Source organism: Lagenorhynchus albirostris, chromosome 10 (assembly GCF_949774975.1).
Source record: "Lagenorhynchus albirostris chromosome 10, mLagAlb1.1, whole genome shotgun sequence".
Taxonomy (NCBI): Eukaryota; Metazoa; Chordata; class Mammalia; order Artiodactyla; family Delphinidae; genus Lagenorhynchus; species Lagenorhynchus albirostris.
In genome coordinates this window covers 48,835,962-48,850,005 of record NC_083104.1, presented here as the reverse complement: position 1 = coordinate 48,850,005, position 14,044 = coordinate 48,835,962, and the positions used below count along the sequence as shown (strand labels likewise).

The window sequence follows — 14,044 nt, the reverse complement described above, 5'->3', positions numbered from 1 at the left end:
TGGGGACTGTGAAGAGAAAAAGCAGGTGATATTATAGAAGACATTGAGTGGTGTGTGTGTGTGTGTGTGTGTGCGCGTGTGTGCGTGTGTGTGCGCGTGCGTGTGTGGCAGAGAGAGAGAGAGAGAGAGAGATCACCCTTGGATGGGGTGATCAGAGAAGGCTTCTCCGAGGGAGTTGACCTTTGAGCTGAGAGTTGAACTGCTTGAAGAGCTGCTTGAAGAGCTGGGAGGAGAGCTTCCTAGGACAGTGCCAACGACGAAGGTGGGAAGACACTGGGTATGTTTGGGGAACCAGAAAGAGGCCAATGTAGTTTGTTCATTATTTTGTTCTACAGTTCTCGGTCCTGAGGAATATGAAAAAGAGGAAACTGTGGAAATTGGTAAAAGGCACAGTAAATATTCTGCAGATAGTTCCACATTCAGGATATATGTGCTTAACAGAGCTGATAGCTATAATGCATTATACATTTGTGAAATATAGTAGAGGCTTTAGGTAAATGCTATCCTAGAATCCCTCATGGTGAGGGTGACGCTGGTTCTCAGGCAGTACATGGATGATCTCTATAGCATAGGACTCTAGCTAAGATGAATAAGAGCTTATTTTAGGGAGCTGTGATGTCATTTAGGAACCCTTTACATTTCTTTCTCACCTTCTTGAGTAGGTAAGTCACAGCAGTTTCCTCATTTCATTTCATGATACTTTATCACACACCAAAAAAAAAAATTTCCCCCATATGCCAATGTTCTTATCTTTTTCTTCTCTCTCTTCTTAACTTTTAAAGCATCTCATTTTTTTCCTGACTGAAAGGTTTCTGCAGCTGATTATTTTAGTCGCTCCAATCGTAGGGGGAGCGTGGTCTCCGACATGGATGATGTCAGCATCCCAGATCTGACCAGCGTGAGTGCAGCGCATGGGGATTCACTGTCTCAGGCTTGTGACTAACAGCTAACAAAATAGCTATTTTTAAATGAGGCATTTAATTTACTGCCTAGGAAATATTTATTTCAGCACACTAGCATAAAATACAGTTATTTGTTTTGTTTTGAAATGTATATATTGATATGTTCCAATTTTTTACAACATTTTTCCTGTGGAAATTTTCCCCCATAGAACCCATCAGCAGCTCCAACAATTATCAATATTTTGCCAATTTTGTTTCATCTATTTCTTCCCCTTTCCCTCCTTTTTTTCCTGAAGTACTTTAAAGCAAATCCCATACATCGTGCCATTTCCCAATAAATAGTTCAGTATGCGTCTCTAGTTGAGAACTTTTTTCTTTATTTACTGTGCCATTATCATACCTAATGAAATGAAAAATAACTCCTTAAAACCATCTAATACCTAGCCCATATTTAGATATTCCTGATCAGTCTTAAAATTTTTTTTCCCTTTTCATTTTGGAGAATCTATAAATTTTTAGGTAAACTTTGAAGGTTGAACAATAAAATATCCTACTTAGCAAAGAGTCACTAACTTATAGTAACTGGGAAGAATCTGAATAGATTTTGAACATTTGGATTATGGCATTGTTTTGAAGAAATGCCTATCTATTGCTTTCACATTCATTGGGAACTGAATTTAGGAAAGACTGTCCAGTAGAAATGCCTTGAGGCATTTACCTTAATGAAGGAACCTAGACCAGCAGATGTCTACCTGCCTGATGTATGTAACAGCCTGATTTTCTGTCTGTGACGTCTCTCCGTAACTGGCATTAGTGTTGTTTGCCCTTGGACCAACGCTGTCCTAATTATCAAGCGCTTTGAAGCAGATGAGTCAGGGTTTCTTAACAAAAAATTAGACAGTTTTTTAATGAAGAGAGAATTATTTATATTTAGCATGTCACCAATTGTATTTAAATAGCTATTTCTGAATGACTAATCCTAGAAAACAATTTTGAGTGCTGTCCTTAAGTATTCCAGATTGTTGGCGCTCGAAGCTGGCTGGCTGAGCAACAGTCCCATCTTGACCTTGGTCACATCAACAGTCTCTCTGCACACAAAGTTAGAAGACTGGCTCCCAAGTCCTTCCCTTGAAATATTGCCCATTTTATTAATTTGCTTAGTAACCTGTTTTTTCATAGATATAAACAATTTAATTTATTGTATACACCTTTTCTCTTAAAAACTTTGAACTCTTTTAGCATCTAATGTGATGTCTGAATTACTGGCTATGTCCTCCTTACGTTTACTTCTTGGCAATTTATTTTAGTAACTACACAGGAGTGAAAAGGTTGACAGTTTTTTTTTAGTCTTCCACTGCCTCTACTAATTAAATAAAACTCTTTCCTTTTGCCAGGTAGTTATTTTGATCTGTCTACATATTTAAATAAAAAGTATACATATTTAAGGTATATAGCATGATGATTTGATATACATGTATATAGGCTGTGTATATGTGTATCGAGTCATGCTGTATACCTTGTAACATAAGCACAAGCTTCTCTAGAGCAGTGGTTGGCAAATCTGGCCAGCCCCGTTATTTTATAGCCTACCAGCCAAAGTTTTCTTTGTTTTTTAATGGTTATCTAAGTACCTATATAATATCCTTAATTTTACCTCTTGGCAAAGCCTAAAATATATGTTGGACCCCTCTCTAGAGCAAAAAAAATTTGGAATAAAATACATCTTTGTTTCTAAACAACTCTTTCAAATGATGATATTAAAATGTGTTCACGGGGCTTCCCTGGTGGCACAGTGGTTAAGAGTCTGCCTGCCAGTGCAGGGGACACGGGTTTGAGCCCTGGTCCGGGAAGATCCCACATGCCACGGAGCAACTAAGCCCGTGCGCCGCAACTACTGAGCCTGCGCTCTAAAGCCTGCGAGCCACAGCTACTGAAGCCCGCGCACCTAGAGCCCATGCTGTGCATCAAGAGAAGCCACCGCAATGAGAAGCCCGCGCACCGCAACAAAGAGTAGCCCCCACCCACCACAGCTAGGGAAAGCCCGTGCGTAGCAACGAAGACCCAACACAGCCAAAAAAAAAAAAAAAAATGTGTTCACAACTAGAATTCTGTTTCCACTCAAAAAGGTTCAAATTGTATTTTACCATTCTAGTAGGATAAAATTATCTGTCAAAGTAGCCATTTGCTGAAATGAAGGTCAAAGGGCCTCTTAATCAGAGAATAAGAAATATCTTTCTTTTAAGAAGAAACCAAGGGTTTCAAAGATTTGACAAGATATGTATTCTAAGAAATATTTCTCATGTACTAATTTCAACAAATAAGGAGTGTAGATTTAAAGAGAAACAATCTATACTCTGATGTCAAGAGCAAAGCATTTTCAGATTTCCCAGACATAAATAAGGCAAAGGCATTTATCACTGAAATATGGAAAAGATGATATTTAAGACTTTGTTTACGAGTTGATAATTTGAAATTCTTAAAAGAAGCAATAAAGTTTGCCATCATGTGCTCTTCTTTGTGCATTAATACGAATATGAAATATTATTGATACAAGCCTATCAGCTAACTTTCCATTTCTAGCTATCAAGGGGACCCTTTTCTTGATTGGAAAATTACCAATTTAATTATGTAGGAGTGTAATGGCATAATATTTACTTGAAAGTTTTTGAGAATAGTAGGCTGTAGTCAGTATTCATGAGCAAGTCCTGAGGGCTTTACTAAGGAAAAAAGCCTTGCTTTCTGTTTTGTTGTTGTTGTTTTATATTTTAGTCTACCATTTTGTTTAGCCACTTTTTTTTTAAAGCAATTTGATGACTTATTTTCCGTATTTTTCTCTATCTCAGTTTACTTTGCTTGTTTTACAAAAGTGTGACTATATACTACATATAGCCTTTGTTTTCTGGTTTTTCATATTATTGCATATTTATTTTTTCCATGTTATTCATATATAACAATTTTTTAAAATCAGCTGTAGTCACCATGTTTTACATTAGATCCTCAGACCTTATTGATCTTCTAGCTGAAAGTTTGTACCCTTTTACCAACATTTCCCTCTTTTATACCTTAGTATATTAAACATGATTATATCTTATTCCACTTAAGAGCCTTTTGAGGATCTGGCAGACTCTTTTGGTCATCATTTTGAACACTAGCTTGTCGTTGCAATGCAGCTATGTAGACCTCCCAGGGCTTTTAGAATACCAGGTTTCCACTAGCTTTTCGTCTAAACGGAAGGCTGCGTATAATGCAGCACAAGCCTGCAAAGTGAGCACTGAAGAGTCTCTGGCCAAGTCCCTGCAGCGGGGCGGCTCTAGGCATTTTTGCTACCTCCACAGTCCCTGAAGTTTGGCACACGATCAGCTTGGGCAGGTGCTGCAGTTGGGATCTGTCAGGAGATAGCGAAAGCAACAGAATCAGTCCTGCAGTGGACTGGGTCAGTGATGCAGCCTCTGAAATGTAAGATTATTCTCAGGTGACTGTCTATTAAAAACTGGGTGGGTTTGGGGGTCATTTGTGTGAGAGTGGGATAAGAGACAGGGTTTCAAATGGACCTGGAAGAATGTTTCTGAATGCTGCTTGTTTTTCTCTTTAACTCATTAGTAGAAGAGAGTTGGAAGATACTCTAAGGAAAATAAGTCAGTTTATTTAGATATGATATTTCTTTCACTCTGAGGAATAACACATTAAATATTAGGCAGTATATCTTACTAGTATAGATGTGAGGAAGATAATTCCTTTCTATGGCAATAACTGCCAATATTAAAAACTATTGTCATCGCCTGTTTTAAAACATTTCATATGTGGTTTAAAGAAATCAAAATGAACTAAAATCAGTTCCTTTTTTTTAAGAGTATTACAGTAAGAAGTAGCAAAAAGAATTTGAAGTCTGAGATAGTATTTATATTCTGATTTGGTACTTATAATAAAAGGTGTTTACTGAGACAGAAAATGAACACAAATAAATGTGGGTAATAAAAAAACAGAAAAAACTGTCAAATATGAGGAAGTTAGAGTGAAGTGATCTGAACTGAGCCAGAAATAATGACATTTTGTGTTTTAATAATTAACTAAGGAAGGTTTTCAAATCTCTTCTCTAGATTGGGCTGGGAGGGTTGGTCTAGGAGTTGGAGTCTGGGTATATTTTCATTTAGTTAAATTTTTCTGTGACTTTTTTCCCCCAGTGGTAATTTGGACAGTATATACAGGTAAATAATACGAAAAATTCACAGAACTGAGGTCTGGATTCAGCTCTGACATTTAGCAGTTATGCATGCTTCAGCAAGATCTTTCACCTCTGAATTTCTCTTTCCTCAGCTATAAAATCAGGGTTTTAGACTAAACCTTTAAGGTACTTCCCTTCTTGAAACGCCAACTAAAACAACCGTAAGGCCTATCTGCAGAAGATAGGATAACTCAATTATGGTATGTCCAGGTAATAGGGTACTATGCAGCTGTTAAAATAAATGAGGTAAGTCTCTAAGTACATATGGGATATAATTCATTTATTCGTTCATCCAAGAAATTTTGAGTCCTGTATGCCAGGTGCTATTCTTTTTTTTTTTTTAATTTATTTATTTATTTTTGGCTGTGTTGGGTCTTTATTGCTGCGCGCGGGCTTTCTTTATTTGTGGTGAGCGGGGACTACTCTTCGTTGCGGTGCACGTGCTTCTCATTGCGGTGGCTTCTCTTGTTGCGGAGCACAGGCTCTAGGCACACAGCTTTCAGTAGTTTTGGCTCGCAGGCTCTAGAGCGCAGGCTCAGTAGTTGTGGCACACTGGCTTAGTTGCTCCGTGGCATGTGGGATCTTCCTGGACCAGGGCTCGAACCCCTGTCCCCTGCATTGGCAGGCGGATTCTTAACCACTGTACCACCAGGGAAGCCCCAGGTGCTATTCTTGGTGTTAGGAATACAGAAAAGAACATACAGACATAGAGCTTACATTAAAGAGAGAGAGATCAGACAATTAATAAATAAGTTTATTTATTAATAAATAAGTTAATAAATATCATGGGGTCAGGGAGTGATAAATGCCATGAAGAAAAATAAAGTACTTTCTCTGATCTCTGAAACATGGTAAGAGGAAAAAGAAGATATGGAATGTATTTGGGACACTACTGTTAGAATTTCTTTTGTTGTTTTTTTTGTTTTGTTTTTTTGTTTTTTAATGTGTTAGAATTTTTTAAAGACTGGGTATAGGTTGCCCTTGAAGATCTGGGTATGGTGTACCTCTAGAGAGAGGCTTACTTTGCATACCCTTTGTGCTGTTTTTTTCTCTTTTTTTGGATACGTGAGCGTGTGTTACTTATAAAGCAAAAACAAAAACCGGGCAACCAATTTCCTTAGTGCTGTGGGGAAATTTTTTTGATGATATATTTTACATGCTCTAGCCCAATCTGAACGTTTTTGTCTAAGTATGCTAGTCTTAATCTGTGTATCCTGTGTCAGTAATGCTAAGATAAGAAAGTTTTTTGGCTTTTGGTTTTATCAGAATTTTCTTTTTGATGTATACACTTTTTTGTGTGTGTGCGTTAACTTTTACAATGATAAAATTTAAGTTTAACATATAGTTTTCTTTAATATGTTTCAAATACCATGAAAAGAAAATCTGTGTAAAAGTTCTAAATTTTTTCATAAGGACAGCTTGCTTACTCCATGTCTTCCTTAGATAAGAATTAAAGTTCTTAACATCTTGTTCTATGTGTCCCAACTTTTATTTCAGTTTTAGTATGTTTGCTTTTAGGTTCCAAATATCGATTGAACTTGGAGAACTCAAATGAGGTCACTTCTTTTTTTTCCCCCATAAAAAAATCAAAATGCTAAGCATCTTTTCTGATTTTTATGTCTGTTCTTTTCTAGTTGGATGAAAAATCTGACAAACAATATGCTGAAAATTACACAAGGGTGAGTATCTAAATTTCTAAGGAAATTAAGTTCTCAAGGTCAATAACTTACTGTCTACTACTATTTTATTCTTGATTTTACAACAGTTTAACTGATGGAGCTACTCTTCCTCTCTTCATCTACTTCCTGTCCTTGACCCCTGGATTCCTCTGTGGTTGAATCATGTGAAGCACTGGGAAGAGAAAAGACACTGCATTTTATTTCCTTGAATGTCACCTCTTAAACTTTTGGCTGCTCTTTTGATTTTCATTCCTCTAGAATTTAATCCTTAGAAGAAGCCATTAAACACTGAAAATGAAGAAGTGTCTTTAGGAATGGTGGTGACAAACTCTGAGGGTTTTGTTTTTTTCCTATTATAGATAAATTATTCTTCGAAGTACAATAAAATAACTCCTTTCTAGGAGTTGCTTTGTGTTTAAAAAATCTCTAATTTTCTTCCAGAAATATTTTTAGAAAGTCATCTTAGGGAAATTATCAGGATTAATTTTGTGCTATGCCCCCAAAAGGTGTACCAGTTCTATCCAGCAGAAATACAGTGCAAGCCACAAATGTAAACCACATATGTAAGTTTAAATTTTCTAGCAGCCACACTAAAATAGTAAAAAGAAACAGATAAAATTAATACAAATAATATATTTTATTTAACCCAAATGTCCAAAATATTTAAACATAATCAATATGAAAACTTATTAATGAAATATTTTACATTCTTTTTTCTACACTAAGCCTTCAAAATCTGGTGTGTATTTTACACCTAAAAAAAAAATTCTCAGTTTGGACTAACCACATTCCAAGTGCTCAATCACTGCATGTGGCTAGTTGGCTGCTGTATTGAATAGCACAAATCCCTGCCATTTATTACTCCAGTAGCATGATGTCGCATTTAAACTCATTGTGGGAAGAGCAGTCTAAATTCATAGTGATACACGGTATTGTTGCTGTCAGCTGCAAATAGTATCTCCAACTTTATCAGCAAAGTATTAGGAAGAGAAAAGATTCTAAAGAAGCAGCTTCAGGAACTAAACAGGAGGACTGCTAACTAGCATACCAAGTATAACATTCTAAAACTGTTTAAAATCAAGCAGATGTACTCACCCCAGTGCTGTTTACAATACAGCAAAGATAAACTTAGAAAACAGACAACTCTCACACGAACCATTTCCTTCTTAGTTATTATGAATTCTAGATTCCAGTAAAGCGAGCGAACACAGTTGTGCTTAGTATGCCTGGGCCCGTCTCTGGGTACCCTCGCCCCAGAGCCAATCTAAATTGCCTGTGGATTGCATTCGGTAATTTCTTGTCACACTGTGTTAGATCTCTCCCCACCACCCTGGCCCACTTTTAGTTTCCACAGCAAATATATTTTTAAAGAAACAAGACTTAAAAGTGCCATATTTCTTTTTCTCTAGCCTTCATCTCGAAATTCTGCTTCAGCAACAACCCCTCTAAGTGGAAACTCATCTAGACGAGGAAGCGGGGACACGAGCAGCTTAATAGATCCAGACACCTCATTAAGTGAATTGCGGGTAAACCGCGATTTTTGGTTTGCTTTTTATAAACAATTTTTTGGCTTCTTTGTAGTCTAGTGGAACTATTTAACATTTAATGTGTCTTGGTAGGAAGAAAAAAGTATGGTATGAGTTCTTTAAAAAAAATTGTTAGTGCAGTTCAAGAATGTGACTAGGGTCTGAAGGGAAGGAGATTAGTTAATTCTTCCATTCTCTTTCCTGAACATTTGATGATATTGGAATGACTTCTGCTAATTTACAAATGCCAAAAAATCTTTCTAATGTATATAAAAGTAATTCTCTCAAATAATTGGCCATATTTTAAATGGAAAATATGTGGATGTACAAGGAACCAGATTTGGGGAATTATTAGTCTTTTGAGCCGTTATGGTGTTATTTGGCTGCCTGAATACAGTTATCTCTCAGTGTTTCATGATAAGACAAGTATAATAATATTTGGGATGACAGAAATACCTGAGTAATGTAAGCTCATTTAAACCATTAGTTGAGTCTCCATTCTTATTAATAACACTTTCAAAATGTATTTGAATGTCTATTTGCTGGACATGCTCTTTTTGGGGAACGAGGGAAGGGCAGTAATAAAAATTGCATTTATTCATTCGTTCAACGTTGTTGAGCACTTGGCCCCACAGAGTCAGGCAGTAAAGCACACTTTGGACTTAAAGAGTTCGCTGTTTCATAGGGAAGACAAATGGATATAAACCAGTAAAACCAGGTGGTGTGATGCCATGGCAGTAGTAAGAATAGGGCTGTTAAGGGAATTCAGAGAAGCATCATCTAAATTAGACTAGAAGAAAAGATTTTAAAAAAGGTTTTTCGGTGGAGAGAGGGGGTGAAGGAAGAATAAAAATTAACCAGGCAAAGAAGCTGAAGGGTGAAGGCTTTCTCAGATAGTTAAATTCAGAGACCCACAAGATTATGTGTATAGCAAAGTTGCCAGAGGGTAGGATGAGAAGTGAGGATTCGTAGTGGGTGAGAGAGAAGGCTGGAGAAGTAGTGATGGGCCATATCACAAAGCACCTTGTGTGGCAGGAATTCAGGTTTACCCTGACAACTAGGGGATATTAAATAGCGGAGCAGTACTATCTGATTTGCATTCCTAAAGATTGACCACAGACTGGAAGAAGCATTGGAGGCAAGGAGAAGAGTTACCCTGTGGTTGAACAATGGGGATGAGATGAGCAAGTCAAAACTGTGATGGGAGAAAATGTAGGCAACTTGCTCTGAAGAGAGTATTGGAGAATGGAAGTTGTTTGGTCAGTACAGAGAGAGAGGAAGTTAAGAGGTTTTTGTGTTCTTTTAAAGGCAGCATTAGTTGTTGTTTTCATTGGTTGGATTGAGCCAGTAGAGAGAGACTATGAAGGTTAAGGAAGGAGAAGGGGTAGCTGACTGAGAAAGTGCCTGAGTGGGTGAGAGGAGTGTCCAGGGATCAGATGGATGGAAGGTGGCCGCCCCTTCCCACTGACACAGTAGAGGAGGAGGGAGGGACCGGTGGGGACTGAGTAAGATTGTGGGCGGGGTAGGAGCAGGAGTCTGGCTTGTGAAATGGGCAGCTCGTAAAAGTGGGCTGAAGGTTAGGAGAGGGTGAGGATTGGAACAGCGGCAGCGGCACTGCAGAAGGAGGCCCAGGTCAGCCTGGTTCTGACTTTGAAGGGGTCAGTGTTATTGAACTCTTCCTAAGTACCAGGCATAAGCACAAGGGTGCAACGTTGAATAAGCTTAACTCTTGCCTTTAGGTGCTATTTTCTAGTGGGACAAAAGGATGGGGCATTCCAGCCTCAGACTGAGCTTGTGCTCGCTGTTTACTTGTATTTCTTCTTTGAGAGAACAACCTCCTTGAAGGAAATGAGATTTTTGTATCCTAGCATTTGGCTCCTAATAGGCACTTGATAAATGTCTGTCGAATGAACGAATGAATAAAAGACAAAACTACCAAGGAGGGAATGAAGGGGGCAGGGGAAATATAATATAGAAACTCTGTGTAATGGGCCTTTGATAATTGATCCTGCCTGTAATTGTACAGTTATGTTCAGGGCCCTGTATCAATTATTTCCCCCCTAAATCAACCATCCAGAATAGACCTCATGTAGCAAGGTCAGGTACAAGGGAAACAATATTTTCCATTTAAAATTTGGCCTGCTTCACTTTTCTTATAAGGATTATGGTAACATTTGGAGCAAAGGCTTTTCTCATCATTTAAATGATGTCCTCAGGATAGACTCTCTCATTTGACACTGTGTTTAAAATATTTGTTTAATACCCCTCCCTTTACCTGTCTTTCCCCCAAATTAATTGTGGTCAGTAACCAAGTCATTGAAAGACAACTTTGTTCATCTCTAGTTTTACATTTTTTAAAACTTCTGCATTGACTCAGTAGAATCTTCAGCTTATAATTAATTTACTACATATTTTAGTAGCTATCGGTGGAGTGTTATGCTAAAAATTATTTGAATGATTGATACAGTTTTTTAAATTGTATTTTAAAAAATGTTATAACTTATATAGCTTTTGTACACAGCGCCAGCCCCATTTGCTAATGTTTTTTCCACAGGAGTTAATGTCAAGGAAGTATTTGATATGTTAGAATGATTACTCCAGGCCTTCCCCAGCCCCACCATCACTTGCCTGTTTGCCCCTTTTAGCAGTTTGCAGTGGCAATTACGTTTGTATACCTCAGTTTCTCTGCTTTTAGTCTGGAATATGCAAAAGTAATTCACATTTTCATCTGAATCCTTTGAGACTTTGTGTGTGGTTTTATGCAATGGTTCATTCCTATGTCCTGCAGGATATCTATGACCTTAAGGACCAGATACAGGATGTAGAAGGGAGATACATGCAGGGGCTTAAGGAACTAAAGGTATCAGGGCCCATTTTGCAGCCCAAGCATGTTCTCTGTACGCAGAAGTGTTGGTAATGGTGGTTCACAAATTCTATTAACCCCACTGCACATAGCTTTACTAACAGTGTTTGTCTTTCAAGCATGTGCTTAACCTGCAATGCATAGGAAAGGCGAACTTCCAATCTCTGCTTATGTTTAAATGTGTACTGTAGTTTTGGGAATATTCAGGAAAAGATATTATGCCTTACAGTTTTTAAACCTTATAAAATACTTACGTATCCCTTGTGTCTTAGCCTTACAAAATTGAGTTGGGCAAAACCCTAAAAAGTGTTCTAAGAATATTTTTTATTGAGAATTAGACCTTAAAATTCTTCCAAGCTAAATGAAAGAGCATTGCCTGTTTCTGCCACCAAATTCAGTCAGTATTAGGAGTAGAAGGAAGAAGCATCTAAGAGAAAGAGCATTACTATAAATATTCCTTCTGGAGGAAGGACCCTGAAGCATGAGGACTGTGTTTTCTTTTTGTTTTGATTGTTTTTCACATAGATCAAAAAGGGTTACACAGATTCGGTGCCTTGAAGCATTTGGAGGTAAATTTAAATGGGCCTTATTTCTTCCAGTCAAGGATGGCTACCAGTTTTCAGTAGAAGTGTCCATGTGAGGCAGACATTTTACTTGTAAATGGCACTTGATTTTCATGCTCTTCCCTATGTTTTCTTATGAAGTTCAAACCTAGTATTATGAATTACTCTTAAGTTTCTCTGAATACATGTAGGTCCCTATTTGAAATAGAAATACACACCAGGCCTCTAAAAATGTGTAAGCAGGGCATTCAGAAAGGTGACTCAGGATATGCTCAAAGGACAGAGTGTAGACCTGATGGTCAAGGCTTTGCTCAGCCACCAAGCATGATTGGACTTAGCCCAGCTACCAGCCAGAAACTTCATGCAGGGGATTGTGGTCCAGAAAGGGTGGGAAGGCCTATGGAGAGCGCCCCCAGGAAGCCTGGACACTGCTGACAGCAGTGTGTGGTTGTCGGTAAACATCAGGAAGATCCCAGAGTTAGTGAGCTGATGTGCTCAGTTAGTCTTACTGCTCTCATCTTCAGGATTTAATCCCCCTTTTAAGGTTTTAGAGATATGACTTGGAAATATCTTAGATCAATGGAACAAATCCAGTACATTCAATAAATACATTCATTTTAAAGTCTCGTACGTAACATAATGTATCAGGAAAGCAAGTGGTTCAAAGGCATTCTTACTCGTTTTTTATTTTATCTTAAACATTTTCCCCTTACCTTTTAGATCTACCATTTATTTCATTTTTTTGAAAGATACAAAAAACAGATTAACCTTACTTGAGACTCTGAACAGATAAGTCCCCTTTCCTTAATTCATGGTTAGTGTATAATTGAACTTCACTTCAAATTATGTTTATCCTTGAAATGACTCTTTTAAATGGAAAAAAATCTTTTAAAAAATTACCTGGTTGGTGGTCAAAGCATGGTGGTGTGATATATCTATGTTCTATTAAAAAAGGATGCTCAGTCACTGCTTATGACATTATTCTTAAGTATGTACCTTTGAGGTGTTTTTTCCCCCCTCTACCCTCCCTCCACAGTCACCTGGGTCTTGTTATCACAGATTGCTGGACTCTACTCCCAGATTTTCTCATTCAGTAGGTCTAGGACGGAGTGGTTGAAAATTTGCGTTTTTAACCAGGTCCCAGATAATGCTGTTGCTTCTAGTCCAGCACCTACACTGAACATCGCGGCCTTAGACACGTTTAAGTAAAACTCATTCCTTATGGGTATCACTGTGTGAGCTAGATTAAAATCATTAAAACTACCTTGAGGGAATTCGCTGGCGGTCCAGTGGTAGGACTCCGATCTTTCACTGCTGAGGCTTCAGTCCCTGGTTGGGGAGCTAAGACCCTGCAAGCCGTGTGGCCAAAACAACAACAACAAACTACCTTGACACTTAAGTTTAAAATAGTGTTCTGTGGTCTTTTGTTTAAAGGAAAAAGTACACTCCATACATTTTATGTCAGTTTTATTATGTTATATATTGTGTCCTTGCAGCTACTGCTTGAACTGTCTTAGATTCTGGCGTTCATGCAGTCATGCCCCATTTTGTATGGGACTGAGTTGTGAGGAGGACTTTTTTTTTTGCTATTAGTCTCTGAGATGGATGAGAATCATTCTAAATTCTGCATTGTGTTAAGATACCTACTATATTTGAACCATTATACAGTTAACTGGGCTTATATTCTTTATTTTGGGTACATTTGTTCTCAATCATAATATAAATCTTACCTGTTAATACAGTCCTGGGTTGTGAAGAATTATTAAGTGTATGCATATGTGTTTGTGTGTATCTTTATTGAGATTTAAATCACATACCATAAAATTTACCCATTTAAAGTGTACAATTCAGTGGGGTTTTTTTGCATAGTCACAGAATTGTGCAACCATCACCAATTTTAGAACATTTTCACTACCCCAAGAAGAAACCCCATACTAATCAGCAGATGTTCCCCACTCCTGCACTCCCACTCCTGCACCTAGCCCTGGGTAACCACTAGTCTATGTTGTCTTTCGTGATTGGCTTTTTTTTTTTTTTTTTTGCTGTACGCAGGCCTCTCACTGTTGTGGCCTCTCCCGTTGCAGAGCAGCACAGGCCATGGGCCCAGCCGCTCCGCGGCATGTGGGATCTTCCCAGACCGGGGCACAAACCCATGTCCCCTGTATCGGCAGGTGGACTCTCAACCACTGTGCCACCAGGGAAGCCCGTGATTGGCTTTTTACTTAACATAATGTTTTCAAGATTCATCCGTGTTATAAAACACATCAATGTGTGTGTGTATATACACGT

The 14,044-nt window shown here is 38.0% G+C and overlaps 1 protein-coding gene across 18 annotated transcripts in view; it reads left to right on the top strand.

Moving 5' to 3' along the window:
- LRRFIP2 (LRR binding FLII interacting protein 2) overlaps window positions 1-14,044 on the top strand; it is a 119,533-nt gene that overhangs the window by 62,792 nt on the left and 42,697 nt on the right. For 10 of the 18 annotated variants that reach the window (XR_009542894.1, XM_060162379.1, XM_060162381.1 and 7 more), the window contains 4 exons: window positions 809-898; window positions 6,759-6,803; window positions 8,213-8,329; window positions 11,118-11,189. Coding sequence is in view for 17 of the 18 variants with exons in the window: in XM_060162379.1 (XP_060018362.1) it covers window positions 809-898; window positions 6,759-6,803; window positions 8,213-8,329; window positions 11,118-11,189 (324 nt within the window). In the remaining variant the exon portion in view is untranslated. The remainder of the gene's footprint in view (window positions 1-808; window positions 899-6,758; window positions 6,804-8,212; window positions 8,330-11,117; window positions 11,190-14,044) is intronic. The other 8 variants (XM_060162394.1, XM_060162392.1, XM_060162390.1 and 5 more) reach the window with 2 other exon arrangements.